Source organism: Rhineura floridana, chromosome 4, assembly GCF_030035675.1.
Source record: "Rhineura floridana isolate rRhiFlo1 chromosome 4, rRhiFlo1.hap2, whole genome shotgun sequence".
Taxonomy (NCBI): domain Eukaryota; kingdom Metazoa; phylum Chordata; class Lepidosauria; order Squamata; family Rhineuridae; genus Rhineura; species Rhineura floridana.
The window spans coordinates 166,619,189-166,640,737 of NC_084483.1; the positions used below are offsets into that span (position 1 = coordinate 166,619,189).

The 21,549-nt window shown below is 40.3% G+C and overlaps 1 protein-coding gene across 3 annotated transcripts in view; it reads right to left on the minus strand.

Annotated features, from left to right (window-relative positions):
- BROX (BRO1 domain and CAAX motif containing) overlaps window positions 1–21,549 on the minus strand; it is a 34,396-nt gene that overhangs the window by 5,030 nt on the left and 7,817 nt on the right. For all 3 annotated transcript variants that reach the window (XM_061625125.1, XM_061625123.1, XM_061625124.1), the window contains 11 exons: window positions 15,395–15,536; window positions 15,152–15,258; window positions 13,790–13,886; window positions 10,273–10,368; window positions 8,330–8,402; window positions 6,441–6,546; window positions 4,212–4,301; window positions 3,700–3,785; window positions 2,937–3,018; window positions 1,042–1,192; window positions 138–297 (listed from right to left, as the gene is read on the minus strand). In XM_061625125.1, the coding sequence (XP_061481109.1) occupies window positions 138–297; window positions 1,042–1,192; window positions 2,937–3,018; window positions 3,700–3,785; window positions 4,212–4,301; window positions 6,441–6,546; window positions 8,330–8,402; window positions 10,273–10,368; window positions 13,790–13,886; window positions 15,152–15,258; window positions 15,395–15,495 (1,149 nt within the window). In that variant the 5' untranslated portion in view covers window positions 15,496–15,536. The remainder of the gene's footprint in view (window positions 1–137; window positions 298–1,041; window positions 1,193–2,936; window positions 3,019–3,699; window positions 3,786–4,211; window positions 4,302–6,440; window positions 6,547–8,329; window positions 8,403–10,272; window positions 10,369–13,789; window positions 13,887–15,151; window positions 15,259–15,394; window positions 15,537–21,549) is intronic.

Consider the following 21,549-nt stretch of genomic DNA (forward strand, 5'->3'; position numbering starts at 1 on the left):
GACATAACCAAGACACAAATCCAAATGCTTTCATATGACTTCTCTCTCATTACCATTCTTCCTCTACTAAGCAAGAAAGAATGTTGATGCAGAAGATCAAAGATAACCCAGGTAGAAAAAGCAGCAAGAATGCTTACACTGTCCTCCTTTGGCCTTTTGGTGAGATCGAAAGCAGCAAGAGATTCTGGAGCCCAGTGTGCATGCAAAGCAGGGAACTCAAAAGAAATTGGCTCAACAAGACCATAGTTTGCCTTCAGCTCCAGCTGTGGAGCCTCTGGGGGAATCTTCTGGAAATAACTAAAGAAAACCAGGTTGTTAGTCTCTTAGTTCTTCTTGCTGAAAATTCAGATAGGTGGGGAGTGATCAATGCCGCAATACAGTTGGTATAATTTAAACGTATGCTCATTCATTTCAAAAACATGGCAGGTGCCAAACACATTGTACTTATGGTTGTAGAAATAAGGCAAAAGTAGTGCCTCTTAAAAGTTTTCAAGACTAAGTAGTCTTTGGAAGGAAGCCCTCCTGGTGGAACTGTGAATTCGCCTTTTCTTCCCAGAACCTGCATTTTTGCTTGCATTATGAAGGGAAGTCTCATTCCCCTTCTTTTATATATTTTATTTAATTAATTCCATAATCTGCTGTCTCCCACATAGAAGCACAACTCAAAGGCACCCAGGAATAAAGATTTCACAATCACCACTGGCCGCTTAGTTTATTGCTAAAGTTTTAATATAATTAGAAAATGGATGAATTGCATGCCCTGCCCATCCTCTTTCCATCTTGAGAAGTGGTACGAAAGAATATGATCTGCTGCTGGCTTATAACATCATAATTAGATTCTCAGCCATACAAAATGGCTGCCAATCTTCATATACTCACTCACACCTGTCACTACTAATTAATCCCCACTGAGCTCAGCAAGATCTACTTCTTAATTAATATGTTTATTATTTGGCTCTTACTGTACACTTCAAGCAAAAGCAAGCAAGATCTTTCAAAAATAATTGTTTGATGAACACTGAAGAGACTAAATGTACTTACATGAATCCATTCTCTCGCTGGCATTTTTCTAAGGTATTTTTCACCAGAGTTCCCAATTTCCTAAAGAAGAGGTGGCCAGAAGGCTTAGCTGTAGTCCCAGGCCCTTTGGTTTCACCATATTCTTTGCACGATGCTTCAGCCTTGGCAAAAACTTCACAAGAAAGCAATGAGTGAAACTATGCTCTATAATTACTCTTCTTTATACAACTAAATAAAGCTTAATACTTAAGTTTACATTCTATTGTATTCACTAAAGGTAAAGGTGGATATTTCCTGTATATAACAATGATATGTACCTGGAAAAAATGGCACCATGCTGCACAGTTTCAAAGTGAGAGTATTGAGTTTTTACTTTCACTACTTGTTCATATTCTGCGTTGGCAGAAACATGGCTGTAACAGTAACATCGTTTTCCCATATTTTCTAGTGTTTTTAGCAGAATTTCACATATAGTCTGGAGGAAACACAGATTTTGCATCTTCTAATCAGCTATCATTTTTGAGTGGAAAAATGTGCATCAAACATTTGTGCTACACTTTCTGCCCAGGTTCACTGCAATTTTTCCTGTATTTTTCCTAGACTAATGGGCTCTCAACACCTATCAGACTATCACAGGGAAACTTACCATAGCAAGTCCTGGACCTGTCAAGAACATTATGAGGCAGATTTCAGTTACACTTGGATTCCCTACATTTATGATTAAATCTTTGGATGTTTTTATTTGTGGAAAATACAGAATAAAATTTTAATCTTTTCCAGAAGGAAGGAACTAGGTACAAAACAACCCAAGAGCAGCCCTGGTTGATCAGACCAAAGGCCTATATCTAATCTAGCATCCTTTTCCCCCAAAGTGGACAACCAGATGCCTTTGAGAAACCCAAAAGGAGGACATGAGGACAATAGTCCTTTCCCACTGTTAACTCCCAAAAACTGGTATTTAGAGGCATGATGCTCTGATCCTTGAGGCACCATATACCCATTAATAGCCATGAATTTATCTAATTCTCTTTTAAAGCCATCAAAATTGGTGGCCATCGCCACATCTTACAGAAGCAAATTCCATAGTTTAACTGTGTGCTGTATAAAGTAACACTTTTGTCTGTGCTGAAATCTTTCAACATTCAGCATCACTGAATGGCTCCCAGTTCTAGTATTAGGACAAAGGAAGAAAAACTGTCCTTTCCCACACTAAGCATCACCTCTATATACACCTCTACCATGCCCCTCCCCATTACTAGTCTTTTTTTCTGAATAACCCCAAACATTGTAACCTTTGCTCCTGTTACCAGATCATTTTGGTTTCCCTCTTCTGAACCTTTTCAATTCTCTACAATATCCTTTTTAAAGTGTAGTGACCAAAACTGAACTCATTGGGTTGTATCCAACAGTTATCCCATTAGCACAAGGACTTTTTGTACAATAGAACGTCCCTCTCCTCCCCCTGCACCCCTCCATCTACTCCAGAGTGTTGGGGGAAACCGCAGCACAGATTTGGGGGCCTGGGGGGAGTGGAGAAGGAAGAGAAGTTCTATCACACAAGAGGGAAATCTTTGCACACACAAAATGGATATAGCCTAATATTCCAAGTATGGTGCTTGACAGTTTTGTATAAAGGCATTGTAATGTCACCAGCTTTATTTTCAGTTCCTCAACATGGAGTTTGAATTTTTTTCACAGCTGCCAAACCCTGGGTTGACATTTTCATTGATTTAACTTACTAAGCTGTTTTGCCATTTTGATGCCCATTCACTCAGCTTGGAGAAATGCTCTTTATGCATTTTTCCCCATCCCAAATTTGGTGTCATCTGAAAAGGCAGCCAGGTTGCTCACCCTTAACTCCAGATTATTAACAAGTAAGTTTAAAAGAATAAAAAGGATAAAACCACCACACTTACATTTTTCTGCTTCCTGCAGAGACCTAATAGCTTCTCCACATTTATCACTGGCCAGGAGGGTTTGACCATGGTAGCAGTAGGCCTGGTGATAGAAGATATTTGTCAAGCAATTATGGCACACTGTGGGGCAACATTAAAATCTCACTTGCTTCAGTGGATGAGACAGAAGAACAGCATTATTATGCTGAAGAGCACCTGAGAAGCAACAGGATTGAAGGCTCAATGGTGGCAGACTCTCCTGCTGCTTTGGTACCATTAAAGATCTAAAGGAAAATTGGTAGAGTTGCAACCTGGCAACCCTACCACAGGTTAACATTAAGAGGTACATATAGCAGTTGAAGGGCTACTGACATGGTGGAGTACAGGAATGTGGCAACTAAGGACAGCCTATTGAAAAGAGAAGGAACCTGCTGTCTAAATCGCCAACAATCCAACTAGGAAGCAAAAGAGAAGGATATATGTACAAGACATATGTTTTTTCTTATTCATGCTATACATCCTCATTTGAGACAGAAAATCATTTTTACTGTCAGTTGCGGTAGAATCTTTCACACAATGTTGTATGAAACAAACCAGGGAACAGGATGCTGGCCTTCTTATTCTTGTGTTTTGAAACATTTAAGAGGGTCCTATAAAAATATACTCTTCCTGAAAAATATTGTTTAAAACAAAATGTGCAGCACTGATTACTATCTATGCTAGTACTTGATAGTCCTTTTAAAATCTTTTTTAAAGCGTTGATCAATTTGGACAGAGCACTCACATAGGCCATATAGAAACATGACTTCAGCTGAAGATATTTTCGCCACTTTGTTGTGTATGCTGGGTCTAAACTGGATAACATTTGATCTAGAAGGAGAAGACAGCATTGTATTTACAACAGTAGTCTATTCATGAACCCATCCAATTGCTGTGACTGCTGAGAGACTACTTTGGCATGAAAATACTCATTACTATGTGAGCAGTCTTTAATATGCAATGTTGTTCTAAGACATAGCTCTTGTCTGGAGAAAAATATAGCAAACCAATTAAGTGATGGATTTGCATTTGCTTCTTGCCCCAAGTAGCTATAAAAAGATAAAGGTAAAACATGATCAAGTCAGTCTACTTTGGGGGATCAATGTTAACCCAAACTAAGCTTCTTCTCAGCTAAAACAGAGAGCTATCACAGCCATTTATTGTCTATAACATTTCCTTAGTGTTCTTTCATGATTCTATGCTTTAAGACTTGCATAAGAAGTCATCAAGTATTCATAAAGCAACACTTTAACATACCTGCTCTTTGATAGAAATTAGCTGTTTCATAGGCCAGAGCAGCTATTAGGCCAGGATTGTGTTTCAGTTCAATAGCTCGGGCAATTGTCACTAAAACAAAAATTAGATACAATCTGAAACATCACCAGCAGCCCAACTACAGATAATAGCTTAAATATAGGTGACAAATTAGCCATATAAGTCCTGTTCAGAAAGAAACATGTTTTGCCTTTTGTTTCTAACAGTTAAACACAGCTGCACTAAATGAACATAAAACATAAGAACAGCCCTATGGGATCAGACCAAAGGCCCATCTAGTCCAGATCCTGTTCTCAGTGGCCAACCAGAGGCCTATGGGAAGTCCACAAGCAGGAACCAAGTGCAACAACGCACTTCCCACTTGAGATTCTCAGGAACTAGTATCCAGAGCCATACTGCTCCCGACAGTGGAGGTAGAACACAGACATCTCAGCTAGCTTTACTCTCCATGAATCTGTCTCAAGCTCTTTTAAAGCCATCAAGGTTGGTGACCATCAGTACCTCTTGTGGGAGTGATTTCCATAGTTTAACTGTGCACTGTGTGAAGAAGTACTTTCTTTTGCCACCCTGAATCTTCCAACATTCAGTTTCACTGGATGTCTACGAGTTCTAAGGTTAAGTGAGAGGGAGAAAAAACTATCCCTGTCGACTTTCTCTATAACATGCATAGTTTTATACACATCTATCATCCACCTTCTTACTTGCCTTCTCTCTAAACTAAAAAGACCCAGATGCTATAATTTTTCTTCACAGGGGAGTTGCTCCATCTCCTTGATCATTTTGGTTGTCCTTTTCTGAACCTTTTCCAGGTCTACAATATCTTTTTGGAGGTGAGCCAACCAGAACTATACACAATATTCCAGGTATAGCTGTACCATGGATTTGTACCAAGTATAATGGCATTATGATATTGGCTATTTTATTTTCCAACCCTTCCCTAATGATCCCCAACATGGAATTTGTTTTTAATCACTTCTACCACGTACTGGGTTGTCATCTTCATTGAGCTATCCACTATCACCCCGAAGATTTATTCCTGGTCAGTCACCATCAGTTCAGAAGCCTTTAGCATGTATGTGAAATGAAGATTTTTTGCTCCAATGTGTACTTACACCTGCTTACAGTGAATTTCATTTGCCATTTTACTGCCAATTCACCCAGTTTGCAGACATCTTTTCTGAACACCTCTCTTTTAGTTTGAATGAACCATTTGGTGTCAGCAGCAAATCTGGGTACCTCACTGCTCATCCCTAACTCTATATCATTTACAAACAAGTGAAGAAGTAGGTCTCAGTACTGATCCTTCGGGGACTTTCTACAGCCTTCCATTGGGAGAACTGTCCATTTATTCCTACTCTGTTTCCTGTTCCTTAATCTGGTACTGACTCACAAGAGGGCATCTTCTTATCCCATGACTTCTAAGCTTACTCAGGTGTCTTTGGTGAGGCACTTTTAAAAAAAAGCTTTTGACAAAGTCTAAGTATATGGTGTCAACTGGACTACTTCTATGTATCTAAAAGATCAGGCCTATAAAGGTTCTGCTTCAGTAAGACGTGTTCTTCTATATGCTTGGTAATCCTATCTTTAACAATGCTTTCCACCAGTTTTCCCAGAAGGTTGAAATATGGTTGGTTGAAAATGGCTGAAATATTCCAACAGCAAAATATTGCCATTTCAAGGAATGGAAATATTTCTCATTTAAGTTGATAGAGAGAAAAAACCTTTCCCTTAAATAAATAATCTACTACATTTCATAACCAGTTTTTCAAATCTGCTACGGTGACAGACTCTAGCCCTGCATGCAATAGGTTGCAAGTTCAATCACTGGTGCCTCCAGTTAAAAGATCAGGTAGCAGGGCGATGGGAAAGACCTGCGTCTCTGGGAGCTGCTACTGGTCAGCATAGACAATACTGAACTCAATGGACAAATACAGGGCAGGGATAACTCAACTTCCCATGCTCCTAAACAGCTGAAGCAGATGGATTTTGCATGATCACTGACAATATGAGAACATAAGAGCCCTGTTGGATCAGGGCAAAAGACCCATCTATTCCAGCATCCTGTTCTCAGCCAGACACTAACAGGAAGCCATAAGCATAATTCACACTGCATTTGGTAAAATGCCAACTACAAGTCAAGTTCCACCCTAGAGTTCATAACGTAAACAAATATAAAGAAATCCACAGAGTCATTAAACACCGCATAAATACCTTCTTGTGCTTCAGCTTGGCACTGGATAACATAGGAATCTATAAGTCGGGCTTCTAAATCTCTTCCTTTTTCTACAGGAGTGATCAGTTTAGGGATTTGGCTTTCCTAAAGGAAAAAATGTAATTTAAAAATATTTAAAGTGATATATATTAACCAAACACAGGAAACATCTAAGTGAGATGGCCAAGGAGTAATGAGAACACATTCTTGATACTGATTATCTTGACCCATTTCAGTCTGGCTTCAGCTCTGCTTTCAGGACCACCTCAGCCTGTTTCCCTGACAGATGACTTTAAATGGGAGAGGGGCAGGGGGAACATGACCCTGTTGCTGTTACTTGATCTCTCAGCGGCTTTTGATACCATCAACCATGGTACCATCCTCGATTGGCTCTGTGGGATGGGAATTGGTGGCACTGTACTTCTGCAGTTCTATTCCTACTTGCAAGACTGTTCACAGAGAGTGACTTTGGGTTATGGTCTGTCAGCACCCTGACATTAGCACTATGGGGTCTCTCAGTCCCATCTTGTGCCCAATGCTTTTAAAGAACTGTTGGGCGCAGTCATTAGGAGATTTGGAGCAAGTATGCTCCAAATGACACTCAGCTCTGCTTCTCTATAACATCTGAATCAGGTTATGCTGTGCACATCCTGAACCAGTGCCAGAAGCCAGTGATGAGTTGGATGATAGCCAATAAACAGAAGCTGAGAAGCCCTCAGGGGAATTAAGTGGTTTTCAAGTTTGGGAAGCTGGCAGATTGCCTGTTCTTATTGGGGTTGTACTTCCTCTGAAAAAGCAGTCACATGGCTTGGGAGTACTCTTAGATCCATCACTTTCACTAGAGACACAGGTGTCCTCAGTAGCTGAGTGCTTTCTTGTGGCTCTCCCTGGTACATCATCTGTGGCAGTTCCTGGACATGGATAGCTTAGCTATAGCAATTCAGGCCTTGGTAACCACCAGAGTGGAGTACTGCAGTGTGTTCTACCCTTGAGGTTGGTTCTGAAACTGTAGCTAGTGCAAAACGCTGCAGCAGTTCTGTATTGGCATGTTGTACTGGCTGCCAGTATATTACTGAGCTAAATTCAAGGTTTCACTGTTAATGTATAAAGCTCTAAACAGCCTAGGTCCAGGTTACTTGAAGGACTGCCTTGTCCCTTACGCACTGGCCAGATCACTGTGATCATCTTAAGAAGCCCCCTCAACTGTTCTACAGTTCTCATATTAGTTTACTTTCTGCACAAAGGCTTTTAGCATACTGGCACCAATATTTTGGAACACTGTTCCAACTGAAATCAGACAACCACCTACAGTTTTGATATTTTGTTGTCTGCCAAAAATATTTTTGGCAAGCGTTTTTATAGAATTAGTTTGATTCAGTGTTGGGTTATCTGTTCTGTATTTTATGAGTTTATAATCTTATGATGTTTTAATGATTTTATCACACACTGCCGTAATATTTCTCTTATAAGTTTTATTTTAACATTGTATTTTATACTGTTGTGGTGCAGAGGATCTTCTGGTAAATGGTGGGTAATAAATATTTATTTTTTAAATTTATATCCCACCCTTCCTCCCAAAAGGAGCCCAGGAACAGCATGTGGTATAGTCGTCCTATGACTTGATTACTTGTTTTAATGCACTCTATCATCAAAACCTCCCTGCATTAGGAAGTTTAAATTAAGAATCATTCTTTTTAAAAGTGGGCTGATCTAAATGAGCTGCTGTATAAAAAGGGGAAATAGGAAAACTGAGACACTTTGATGCCACGAACATGCCAAAAAATAAGAGTTGCATTGACCAAAAATAAAACAAGAATGAAAACAAGGTCTTTACAACAGGGGAAAATATGAAGTTTTGTTGTTGCTTTTAAATAAAAAGGTTTTCTACCTTTAAGTGTTTGAAAATCCCAGCTGCTATTTTCATGCTTCGATGGACATCTTTTGCTTCATCTTCTGTTATGCTAAAGAATTAGCAATGTATTAGTACTGCAACTCCCAAAGATATAAAAATCCCAAAAATTTATCCACATTTAATCAAATTTGCCAGAATTCCAATTAGCCTATTTCAGAATGGATCATTGTAAAGCAGTGGTGTCCAAAGGTTTTTCTTATTTCCCAAATTTGTTGCAAATGTGTTAACATTTTCACCACATGACAAAAAATATTTTAACTGTTTTGAGGATTGAAAAATACACAATAATGTTTTGAATTATTTATTGATAGAATTAGTGAGAAATCTCACATATCTTTTCATTAAGTAGTGCAGGGAAATCAGGCACAAAATCAGTTAGAATACATTGCAATTCCACCTCCAAATTTTCATCCAGTATCTGCAACCTATATTTTGATTTCACCATTTTTACTACAAATGAAGTTGAATCATGGAGCCATGTTGAACCAAAAATTGAAAAGAGTTTTGGAACAACTGTGTTTAGAATTGTGAACTCATTCTGATTTAAAATGATTCTGATTGCTGCCCTAGACTCCTACTGGAAGGAAGGGCGGGACATAAATCTAATAAATAAAAAATAATAATTTAAAATGATTCCACATCATAACAATTGAGCATCTTCCAGATGTTGAGTGCTTTGAAGTAAAATCACATCCATCTTGAAAGGTGTCTCTCTCAAGAAAGAAACCTCACAAGCTTTTGAGATAGTTGAGAATTGTAGTTAAAGTGAAATGGATTTTTCATGAATTCAAAAACAATTCTGTGCTTTTAAAAATCAGAAAAGTGTATAGGACCCAAAGAATTTGTGATTGTTAAGGGCATGAAAAAATGGAAATGGACTGCCTTCAAGTCAATTTCGACTTATGACGACCCTATGAATAGGGTTTTCACGGTATGCAGTATTCAGAGGTGGTTTACCATTGCCTTCCTCTGAGGCTGAGAGGCAGTGACTGGCCCAAGGTCAGCCAGTGAGCTTCATGGCTATGTGGGGATTCGAACCCTGGTCTCCCAGGTAGTAGTTCCAACACCTTAACCACAACACCACACTGGCTCTCTGTTAAGGGAATAGGGACAATACCGGGTTACATAGATGAATAGTCTGACTTGGTATAAGGCAACTTCTTTTTTCTATCTCTCTAGGCTGTGTTAAACGTTTGCAATTGTATTCTTTACAGCCTTGGTGTCCAAAACACTCACCACAAGTGGCAAAATGGCTATAGGCCTGTGCAAAATTGGTGCTTTACTTCTACCACCTATTTTTTAAAATAAATATTTAAATAAAGTTGTTTTATACATGTTCCAGTTCAAAAAATGTCCAACCTATGTTAAGAGGGAGAGAAGGGGAATAAGAGTAGGGGTAGGGAGGAAGGGGGAGGGGAGGGGAGGGGAGAAGACTGAGTAGGTGGGCACTGGCCAGAGGGAAAGCCCTTTCCTTTCCAAAGGAATACATTGTGAACACTAGAACAGCGGGAGATTCAGGAGGGACCAAAGTGAAGAATTCTTTCACATGGCACATAACTATGGCATATAAGGACACCAGCACTGCCCTGCAACATGTCCCAAATGGGCTGCATGTCTAGATGTTCTAGTGAAAGAACAAAGAAACTAAGGTTGAGAAGGAGCCCAGCAATCCCAAACTCTGTACTACTTAGGGCTAAGAAATGTGCATATCATAACTTGAAATCTTTTCACTCTTAGCGGTAACGCTGATGAAACATGGCTTAAAAGCCACTAAAACTCTTAGCACCTTGAGCTGCAGTGCTACGTGGTTAGGTTCAACCAGGTTCACAGATTTCAACAGGCTAAGCACACTTAACACTTCACAGGGGAAGAGGTAGATGGGCTTCTGATAAGAAACTATAACTTGTGAGAATACTTACTCTTCTTTCCCAGCCAACCTTGATGCATATTTAGTGTACCACAAAGCCACATTAAATCCCATGGAAACTAGTTCAAACACAGCATCTTGTTGGGCACTAAAAGGGTGGGGGGAGAGAAAAAGAAAAATATATACCCACATGGTTTCTTGCATTAATTATAACACATTGTAGCTACTCCATTTATCTTTGAGAGACTTGGAGAACAAAAAAAAAATCTTATGTATAGTTCTCGTCCCTCATCCTCCCATCTCAAATCATGTGAGCAAACCCCAAAGTATTCAAATGTATGCTCCTCACATAGATTTTTGACAGCTTGAAAAGCACAATTGTTTGGTCAGAAACTGTGTTGTCTTGGTCAGCTTTTCCAGAGCTTTTAATCTAACTTAATTCAGTTTTAAAGTGTGTTGTTTTTAGATCTTTCCTTCTCTGTACTTTTGCTGTATGGTATTATTGGATTTTATTGTATATATTTGTATTGCTTGTTGTTCACCGCCCAGAGAGCTATGCTAGTGGGGCGGTATAAAAATTTAATAAATAAATAAATAAACAATTCATGCTTTGTTTTAATCTGGATTAAGAACGGCTGAAGCATAACTTTTGTGCAAAAGACAAGTTTTCATTAACCTCTTCCCTCCAAACTGAAAGCACAGAAGCAGTCAGGTAAATCACTACTTTTTTCATTGAGTGCAATTGAGAATGTACAAATTGCAGTCTTTAAAATAGAAACTTCTCTTATGCAGAACTGTTCACACTCCCTGTAAAGATAAATGTCATGTGAACTAATGTTCTTCTCTCTGGGCTTATATCAGAAAACTTTGCCAAGGAAAGGGTTGTAATTACTCAAACAAATCTCCAAGATGTTATGAAAGACCAAATAGTATCATGATAAAAAATAAAAATCAACGCATGTTCCTATTTCCAGGCACCAAAAACTTGCTTAATTGTAGTGGCCTGGTTCACGCAAGTCACTAAATCATGCTTAAAATAAACTATTGTGCCTTTTGCCAGCTTTGTCTGGTTCATCAGCTACAGCCGTTCCTGGACAGGGATAACCAGACCTCTGTAGTCTATGCATTGCTAACCTCGAGGCTGGATTACTGCAATGCGCTCTTTGTGGGGCTGTCATCAGCCCTGGTTCGGAAGCTGGTGCAAAATGCGGTGGCCAGATTGCTGATTGGAAACACATGGCTGACAACATGCAACACCACTTTTGAAACATCTGCAGGAGAGGCTTTGGTCATCCCCCGAGTTGGTGAGGCTCATTTAACACTGAAAGGAAATTGAGCCTTCAGTGTCATTGGCTCAGTCCTCTGGAATGCTCTGCCAAAAGATATTCAGCAGGTGCCTTCTGTTTTAACTTTTAAGTGCCTGCTGAAAACCTTTCTGTTCTGCCAGGAATATGCAGGCAATTAAGATGACACTCCCCCCCCAATAATTGCATTTGTTTTTAATTGTATTTTTAATGTTTTTTATTTTATGGTTATTGTTTTTAACGTGTTGTAAGCTGCCTTGATGTTTCTAACAAAATAGCAGTATACAAATATTTTTATAAATAAATACACAAGCATATGTGCTGGTGCATGCTGCTAAAAACACAGGGGCTGTGCTCTTTCCTTACTTGAGCCACATTAGGGAGGAAAATAGCCACAGTCTGGCTTGTCATTATGCATGAACCCAAAGAAACCTCAAGCAGAAGTCAAGGTCAGTTCTTGGATTACCACTCATGGTTTGTTTGGGGAAAGCAAACCACAAGCAAAGTTCACACAATGCACCAGAGTATGGCTTGCTTCCTCTGATGCAACGGAAATGAGTTAATGAGCAAAGCACCTGCATTTTCAACAGCATGCTGCTCATTCCTATTAAACCATAGTTTATTTTAATTATAATTTAAAGTGACAGGCAAGCATTTATATTTGATCACTTAGACTTGAAGGCAGTATACACACACACACACACACACCACACACACACACACACACACACACACACACCACACACCACACACCACACACCACACACCACACACCACACACCACACACCACACACCACACACCACACACCACACACCACACACCACACACCACACACCACACACCACACACCACACACCACACACCACACACCACAGCTATATAAGGATCATTTGACTAAAATGTAAGATTGTGGTGGTGAGGAAACAGAGAGAGAAGCAACCACGCTTGGAGTGACACTGTGATGCAATTTACAATTAAATAAACTGACATGATATTAAAAAAGCTCAGAACAAGGTTTCATCTAGTTCAGCAGCCTGTTTCCAAGAATAGAATAGGGAGCCAGATACTGCCAGGTAGCTGAAAAGCTGAGCCTGAAGAGCTTATCCTCTTTACCTCCCTTCTCCACCATCTTCAGAAAGATTAACTCTTATATACACAGTTGATCACTGCACTGTGCAAGTGAGGGTCTCCTGCAGATATAATCTCAGCAGGTGGTCCATTCCGCACAACATGGGAATCCGCACAACATAGGCACCTACCCTTTGGAATTCCCTCCCCTTTAAGTATTAGAAAGCCAGTGTCTGTGTTGTCTTTTCAGCATCTATTGAAGGCAGTCCTCTTTCAACAGGCCTTTTAAGTAGATGCCTTTATTCCAGTCTGCATCTGTATTGAAATTGTTTTTAAGATGTTTTTTATTATTTTGTCACTTGTTATTTGCTGCCCTGGGCTCCTTTTGGGAGGAAGGACAGGATATAAATTTAACAAATAACTCTGACCCTGGAGGTTCCCATTTGGCTACCATGGCTAATAACCATTGACAGATCTATATCAGACATATTTCTACTATATTTTTAAATGCATCTCTAAAATTCAAATTTTCAAAGAGTTTGGATTAGTCAGAAATAGTTTAAACAAGTATGTGCGCACTAAAGGCGAAATTGCCACTCTGGACTCCTAATGGGAGAAAGGACGGGATATTAATAAATAAAAGGTGGGGGAAAACGAATACTTTGCATCAGCTGACAGTGGTAGCAGTGAGATCCTGAAGATACTGCTCAAGTTCTGAAGCCCTGCTTGGTTTCAAACACATTTCAAATTGTACAGCAATCATGAGAAATATGTGAAAGAAAAAGACTCACAGAATGATGGCGTCTGATAACAAGTTCAATGCTCATATGGAGTTCAAATACATCAGTTCACATTTTCTCACTACAAAGTGCTGTGCAGAAAGGGTAAGCCCCACTGAACTCAGTTCAGGGCTTACTTTCAAGTAATCATGCATAGAATCAACCAACAAGACTTTCCACAGAATAATGAGCAAAATTTAAGGTGACAGAAATCCACTTTTTTGTCATAGGCTACTTTATGATTACATGAAATAACAAAGTCTAGCATCAAAATAATTACCTGGTGATACATTAAATCACTTACTATGCATACAAAATCCTAGGAAGATTTTTGGTGCCTGTTGTGATGACTCTTCCTAGAAATTGGTATGCATAGCAATGCAAATAACCACAGTAATATAACTACATATCAGTACCTTGGTAGTTGTCCTTGCAAAGTGTCTGTCCATTTAAAATTCTGAACGTATCTCAGCTTACTATCCTGTGAGGAGTCATCCAATGAAACTATAAAGCCTGTTAAAATAAATACATAATAATAAACAACCCCTCAACAAATCATAGGCAACTTTCAAAAGGATGACCTTGATTCTCAGCATTTATTTCTCGCTCAACTATACTTTCTTCAGCTTTGCCTGTGCAATTTGTTTTTATTTATACATCTCTCATACGCACACAGTTTCGGAGATCTACTCCACTGGACTAATTTGGGGCCAGTTTTATAATATGCTGTTGAGGCAAGCAGTTTCCCAGTAAATGTCTTTACTGGGAAATTAATTAACTGGCATTCTCTCCCCTGAACAATGCCAGAGAAAAGGTATATATATGCAAATAGCATGAGAGAGCACTGCCAAGCTCTGCCCCTTTGGGCCCATCATCTTAGTCTTTTGTTATAGCTCTGTACTTGTGGCTCCCCAGGATTCTGGGAATGCATGCATGAGCCAATTAGAAACTAAGAAAACTTGTGCCCATCTCTGTAACTCCTTTTCTGAGAAACGGACAGGTCATGTGACCTTTTTTGTTATCTAAACAGTGCAATCACAAACTATTCAGAAGTATCTTTGTGTTCAATAGGCTTTCTTTCAGGTAATTTTGCATAGGAATGCAGCATCAGGCAGCAATCCAATGTACATTTACCTAGGAAACAGGCCCATTTGAATTCCATGGCACTTACTTCTCAGTAGACCCTACAGGATTGCACTATTAATCTTACTTTTATTCAAACAGTTTTATTTTCACTCTATGTTGTTCAACTGGAAATTTTATGATAATCTGAAATATTAATCCCTATATATTTTAATGTTTTATATTTTATGTTTTGATCGTTCACATTGTATTGTATACCATTTAGAAACTCATTGCATGAGAGTGATAAAAGAGATAAAAATTATTTTAATATTAAATGGAAAAGCTACCAAATGAAGAAAGGTATACATAGATGTAGAACATTTTTTACCAGTTTTGTATGTATCAAGTATATTAGATCAACTAGACAGACAAATCTCTAGGCCACCAATATCCCACTCCCAACCCCATATCCCAGAACGTAAGAAAAGCCTGTTGGCTCAGGCCAAAGGCCCATCTAGTCCAGCATCCTGTTCTCACAGTGGCCAACCACATGCCCATCAGAAGCCCGCAAGAAGGACCTGGGCGGAACAGCATTCTCTTTTAGTCTCTACAGGCACAGCGGAGAATCAGTGCTCTCAAGTGCCAAGCACAGAGATTAATTTACAGAAGCTGCTTAACCCAGAACAGTTATGCCACCTGCAATGATACCATACCTTTCAAGAGTGAAAAATAGGAATCAGTTGCATTTTTCATCATATCTGGATTACAACTCAGATCCGTAAAAAGTTCCAAGAGTCGTGTTCTTGATAATCTGAGATCACTGTATTAAAAAACACACACCAAAAATACAGTTGAAAGACAGACACTTCAGAGACATCCAATATTATTGTTGTCTTGAATATCAGTACTCATAAATGCATGTTGTATGTTGAGAAGCGCCACTGAGAATCACTTACTTGCAGATCTTTGTTGCAGCTGGAGTGGTCGCTACCCCATAGTAATTGAATGAGACAGGAGCTGTAGCCTTTAAAGGGTTTCGATGAAACCAATGAGTCATTTCTCTTGTGCTCTTCCTACAGAATTAGAAATACAGCAAGCCTAAAACAGCAAAGGGAAGAAGTTTGAGATTATATGCATAAATCCAAATCTTCAGCCAAAAAACAAACACATTTAATTGCTTAAAATAACTATTGGTTGCAGAAAAGACTTAAGGCCACAACCATAGATGCATTTACTATGGAGTAAGCCTCAATGAATTTATTGTATTAAAATTATTTCACCACCTTTCATTTCAAGAAAATACCAAGGTGGTTTACAGGACAATAAAAATACAAACGTTTAACAATAAAAACAATATCAGCAAAACATCAGTTACAATTACAGTAGCCAGAGATGGCAGTATTAACAGTCAGAAAGAACTTGGTTGAAGGCGTATATTTGTAGTTGCTGGAGCAAGGACCATAGCTCAGCGGTAGAGCATCTGCCTTGCATGCAGAAGGTCCCAGGTTCAATCCCCAGCATCTCCAGGTGGGGCTGGGACAGAACTCTGACTGAAATCCTGGAGAGCTGTTGCTAGTCAGTATAGACAATACTGAGCTAAGTGGACCAATAGTCTGACTCAGTAGAAAGGGAGCTCCTTATGTTCCTATTTAGCACCTAACAGGTAGTGCCTGCCTCATCTCTAGAGAACTTACCTCTGAGAAAACATGCAGTGGGTTGCACTATATGAAACACTGTATTTTAAAAAGTAGATATTAGCCAAGATGGCAGCAAAGAAATGCTCAGCTCTTAACACCTGACTTAACATGACTATCGCAGCAGAGACATGCTACATAACTATAGCAATCTCATTCATTTATCACATACTATACATCTGCAAAACTATACATTTTTAAAATGTCATCTTTTCCAGTTTTCATAAGCTAGTATATTATGATACTTTATTTAGAGACAGTACAATAACCCCAGCTTCATGAGTTACTTATCAAGAACCTCTTACCAGGCAAGAAGTACATGGCTCTCATACAACTGCACTGAGTGGATTTGCTGCTCAGAATTTCTATCAATGGGGCCATTATTGACTGGTCCTTGGTATCTGGGAGGTCACTCAAGTCCATAGGATGACTTCGCTTTTGTGTCAGAAATTTTTGCTAGAACTAGCTAAATTTGACTGTTCAGAGCCAATATATGCTTATGTTTGTCTTAAGCCCTGTCCTATGGATTTGTTCAGCTAGAAGGTTTAAATGGTTTTAAAACTTTCAACCCTTTCACAGACTTAGCCTACACTAAAGAAGAAGGAAGTCTGCAGCAACTCCTTTTGAGAACATACCTACAGTATTCAATCCAGTTTTTCCTTGTAGAATGGAGCCATAATTAAATATTGAAAGCAAGTAGACTGTACAAAGTATTGCTTTAACTACTCTAATCACAATCTATTTACCATAATTTCACTGCCCATCAACTTTTTTAAAAAATAGGGTACCTTTCACAACATTTATACAACATAAACACTGATGTTCATCTGATAATTCTTGCAAGCTTCCTAAGTGCAGGCTTCTTTTGTCAACAAGAATTTTTAACGACACCCCAACTATGTATGTGGTTCTCTAGTATAATTGCATATAGGCATAGAACTGCAACCCAGCATGTATTCTAGCACCCTTTTGCATCCAATATCCATTTTATCATCTCCAAAATGACTACAATCCTCCTCAAACTGGCTAATACCATTACTGCTTAATGTAATTGTAGAAAGGTTTTCCACACTCAAGCAGTATATATTTATTTAAAATAAATAGATATATGAATGTTTAGACAGAAAATCACGCTTTAAAGATCAGATCTTTTAAGAAGAAACTACAGACTAATAATAAAACAAAGTGAATAATCAAACTATTGACCAATAATCTAAAAGCGCAATGGCAAGCAATTCCAACAAGGAAAAAAGGGGGGAAACTACAGAAGAAGCCAATGTGGCTTCACAAAAAGCTTAGAGATGACCTGAAAACAAAAAAGGACATATACAGGAAGCGGAAAGAAGGCCAGGCCACAAAGGAAGAGTACAGGCAGGTATCACGGAATTGCAGGGATGGTGTCAGGAAGGCTAAAGCTGAGAATGAGCTGAGGCTAGAGAGGGATGCTAAAAGCAACAAAAAAACTGTCTTCAGGTATATCCATAGTAAAAGACAGAGAAAACAAACGGTGGCACAGCTACTCAATGAGGATGGCAAAATGATAACAGATGACAAAGAAAAGGAAGTCCTCAATTCCTACTTTGGCTCAGTCTTCTCCCAAAAAAGGATCTGTCACCCTCCCGGGAAACATGAAGTAGAAGGGGCAGGATTGGAGTGCGGGATTAATAGACAAATGGTCAAGGAATACCTAATCACTTTGAAAGAGTTCAAATTGGCAGGGCCCGATAAACTGCATCCTAGAGTATTGAAGGAACTGGCTGAAGAACTCTCAGAACTGCTGTCTATTATCTTTACGAAATCATGGAAGACTAGTAAAGTGCTGGATGACTGGAGGAGAGCTAATGTTGCCCCTATCTTCAAAAAAGGGAAAAAGGAGGAACTGGGAAACTACAGACCAGTCAGCCTAACATCAATCCCTGGAAAAACTCTGAAGAACATTATAAAGCAGTCAATCAGTAAGCACCTTGAAAACAATGCAGTGATTACTAGGAGCCAACATGGATTTATGAAGAACAAATCCTGCCAAACCAATCTTATATCTTTTTTTGACCAGGTAACCTCCCTTGTAGACTGTGGGAATGCTGTGGACATAATATATCTCGACTTCAGCAAAGCTTTTGACAAAGTGCCCCATGATATTCTGATTAGCAAGTTAGCTAAATGTGGGCTGGATGGAACAACTATCAGGTGGATCCACAGTTGGCTCCAGAATCGTACTCAAAGAGTGCTTATCAACAGTTCCTTCTCAAACTGGGCAGAAGTAATGAGCAGGGTACCTCAAGGCTTGGTTCTGGGCCCAGTGCTCTTCAACATTTTTATTAACGACTTGGATGAGGAGGCACAGAGCATGCTTATCAAATTTGCAGATGATACAAAATTGGGGGCCATAGCTAATACCGTGGAAGACAGAAAAAATTCAAAGGGACCTTCATAGGCTGGAGCATAGGGCTGAAGACAACAGAATGAAATTCAACAGGGATAAATGCAAAGTTCTACACTCCAAATGCACAGTTATAAGATGGGGGATACTTGACTCAGCATCTGATCTTGGAATTGTCATTGATCACAAGCTGAATATGAGCCAACAGTGTGATGTGGCTGCAAAAAAGGCAAATGCTATATTAGGCTGTATTAACAGAAGCATAGTTTCCAAATTGCGTGAATTAGTTCCCCTCTATTCAGCACTGGTTAGGCCTCATCTTGAATACTGCATCCAGTTCTGGTCTCCGCACTTCAAGAAGGATGCAGACAAACTGGAACAGGTTCAGAGGAGGGCAACAAGGATGATCAGGGGACTGGAAACAAAGCCCTATGAGGAGAGACTGAAAGAACTGGGCATGTTTAGCCTGGAGAAGAGAAGACTGAGGGGAGATATGATAGCACTCTTCAAGTGCATGAAAGGTTGTCACATAGAGGAGGGCCGGGATCTCTTCTTGGTCGTCCCAGAGTGCAGGACACGGAATAATGGGCTCAAGTTGCAGGAAAACAGATTTCGACTGGACATCAGGAAAAACTTCCTAACAGAGCCATACGACAATGGAATAAATTACCTAGAGAGGTAGTGGGCTCTCCGACACTGGAGGCATTCAAGAGGCAGCTGGACAGCCATCTGTCAGGAATGCTTTGATTTGAATTCCTGCATTGTGCAGGGGGTTGGACCTGATGGACTTATAGGCCCCTTCCAACTCTACTATTCTATGATTCTATGAATCATAAAAGCATGCAACAAGTCCTAAGTCACTACAGAGACCAAAAGTTTCATAACACAGAACCATGCAAGTGCAAGCCCTCTGTCTGCTGAGTAGCCATTAGGCCACTTGCTGTATGTTTCTTCCCAGTATGGAGAGAAGGGAAGGTAACTGGGGTTAGGAAATGTGTCCCTGTTGGCTGGAACTTTTCTGCTGTTAGACATTTGTCTGTCCCTTTGCAGCATAAAGGATCCATTATGGATACTTAATTTTAGGGTTGCCAGGTCTCCGGTTTTCTGCCGGAGTTTCAGGGAAAAGGGGGCCGCCACCGGCCATAGTTGCCTTGAAGTCCTTGATCTCCGGCTTTGGAGTGTCTGCCTGAGCCATGGATGCGTGATTGACGGCGGCCGTTCCTCCTACCCTCTGCCTGAGCGATGTATGTGTGATTGACAGCAGCCGCTCCTCCCACCCACAGGCAGTCTGTGCCTGCAGTGTTCAGCGCGGCCGCTAGAGCACGTCATAGTTTTGAATGAGGCGGCCGTTGGGAGGCAGGAGCTTGTCATTTTGAAGGAGACGGCAGTTGGGGCTAGAGGCAGGTAGGCTGCTGGCTCAGGCAGATAGATAGAGAGATAGAGAGAGAGAGTCAGTGGAGTTTGTGGTGCGGCAGAGACACCCACCTTACTTGCAGGGCAGCTGTGTGGGTGCACTGACAGGAGTTTCTGAGTGGCTCTGATGGTGTGGCCATGCAACCCTGACCTCACTGCACCCTGTCACATTCCAGTCCCATCAAGGTATGGTGCAGCATAACACCAGCTGCTGCAGTGTGTATTCCTATTTAAGTTTCCTCCCTGTAATGCATCCAGGAGAATGTGTAGAATGTGGGTCGTCTCCAGAAGGTAGTGCTTGGGGAACATTGCTCGACACCGCGGGCTCTCCAATATGGGGTCCCGCAGGGGTCAGTTTTGTCCCCCCTGCTTTTTAATATCTACATGAAGCCATTGGGACAGGTCATCAGGAGTTTTGGAGTGCGTTGTCATCAGTATGCTGATGACACGCAGCTCTACTTCTCCTTTTCATCTTCTTCAGGTGAGGCTGTCGATTTGCTGAACCGTTGCCTGGCCTCGACAATGGACTGGATGAGAGTTAACAAACTGAAGCTCAATCCAGACAAGACTGAGATGCTGTTGGTGGACGGGTTCTCTGATCGGATGGTGGATATATACCCTGTCCTGGACGGGGTTACACTCCCCCTAAAGGACCGGGTTCGTAGTCTGGGAGTCTTTTTAGACTCTTCCCTCTCACTTGAGGCTCAAGTAGCCTCGGTGGTTAGGAATGCGTTTTACCAACTTCGGTTGGTAGCCCAGCTACGTCCCTATTTGAGTAAAGAGGACCTTACATCAGTGGTACATGCTCTGGTAACCTCACGTTTGGATTACTGTAATGCGCTTTACGTAGGGCTACCTTTGAAGACAGTTCGGAAGCTACAACTAGTGCAAAATGCGGCGGCCAGATTGCTGACAAGGACCAAGCGGTCCGAGCATATAACACCTGTTCTGGCCAGCTTGCACTGGTTGCCAATATGTTTCCGGGCTAGATTCAAAGTGTTGGTATTAACCTATAAAGCCTTATACGGTGCGGGACCACGATACCTTGCGGAACGCCTCTTCCGATATGAACCGGCCCGTGCACTACGTTCTGCTACGAAGGCCCTCCTCCAGATTCCAACTCACAGGGAGGCCCGGAGGGTGATGACAAGATCTAGGGCCTTCTCAGTGGTGGCCCCCGAACTATGGAACAGTCTCCCTGAGGAAGTACGCCTGGCGCCGACTCTGCTCTCCTTCCGGCGCCAGGTCAAAACCTTCCTATTCTCTGAAGCATTTTAAGTTACACTGATTTAATTTTAAAAATGTTTATTGTATTGGATTGTTGATTGTATTTTAGTATTATTTTGTTATTCATCGTATTTTTATGCTATTTTATGTTCACCGCCCAGAGAGGTATTGCTAGTCGGGCGGTATATAAATTTAATAAATAAATAAATAAATAGAGTATGAATAAATACCCGTATTTATTGGAACAATAACATATCAAGAGAAGAGGTGACCACACAAATAACTGCTATAGACCTAGGCTCTGTCTGCACATAATGCTAAGTCAGCTTATGGCTTACAATGAATCAGCAAGAGTGCTGATGCACATTTAGACAATTTGGCTGCTTCATTCCTTTTT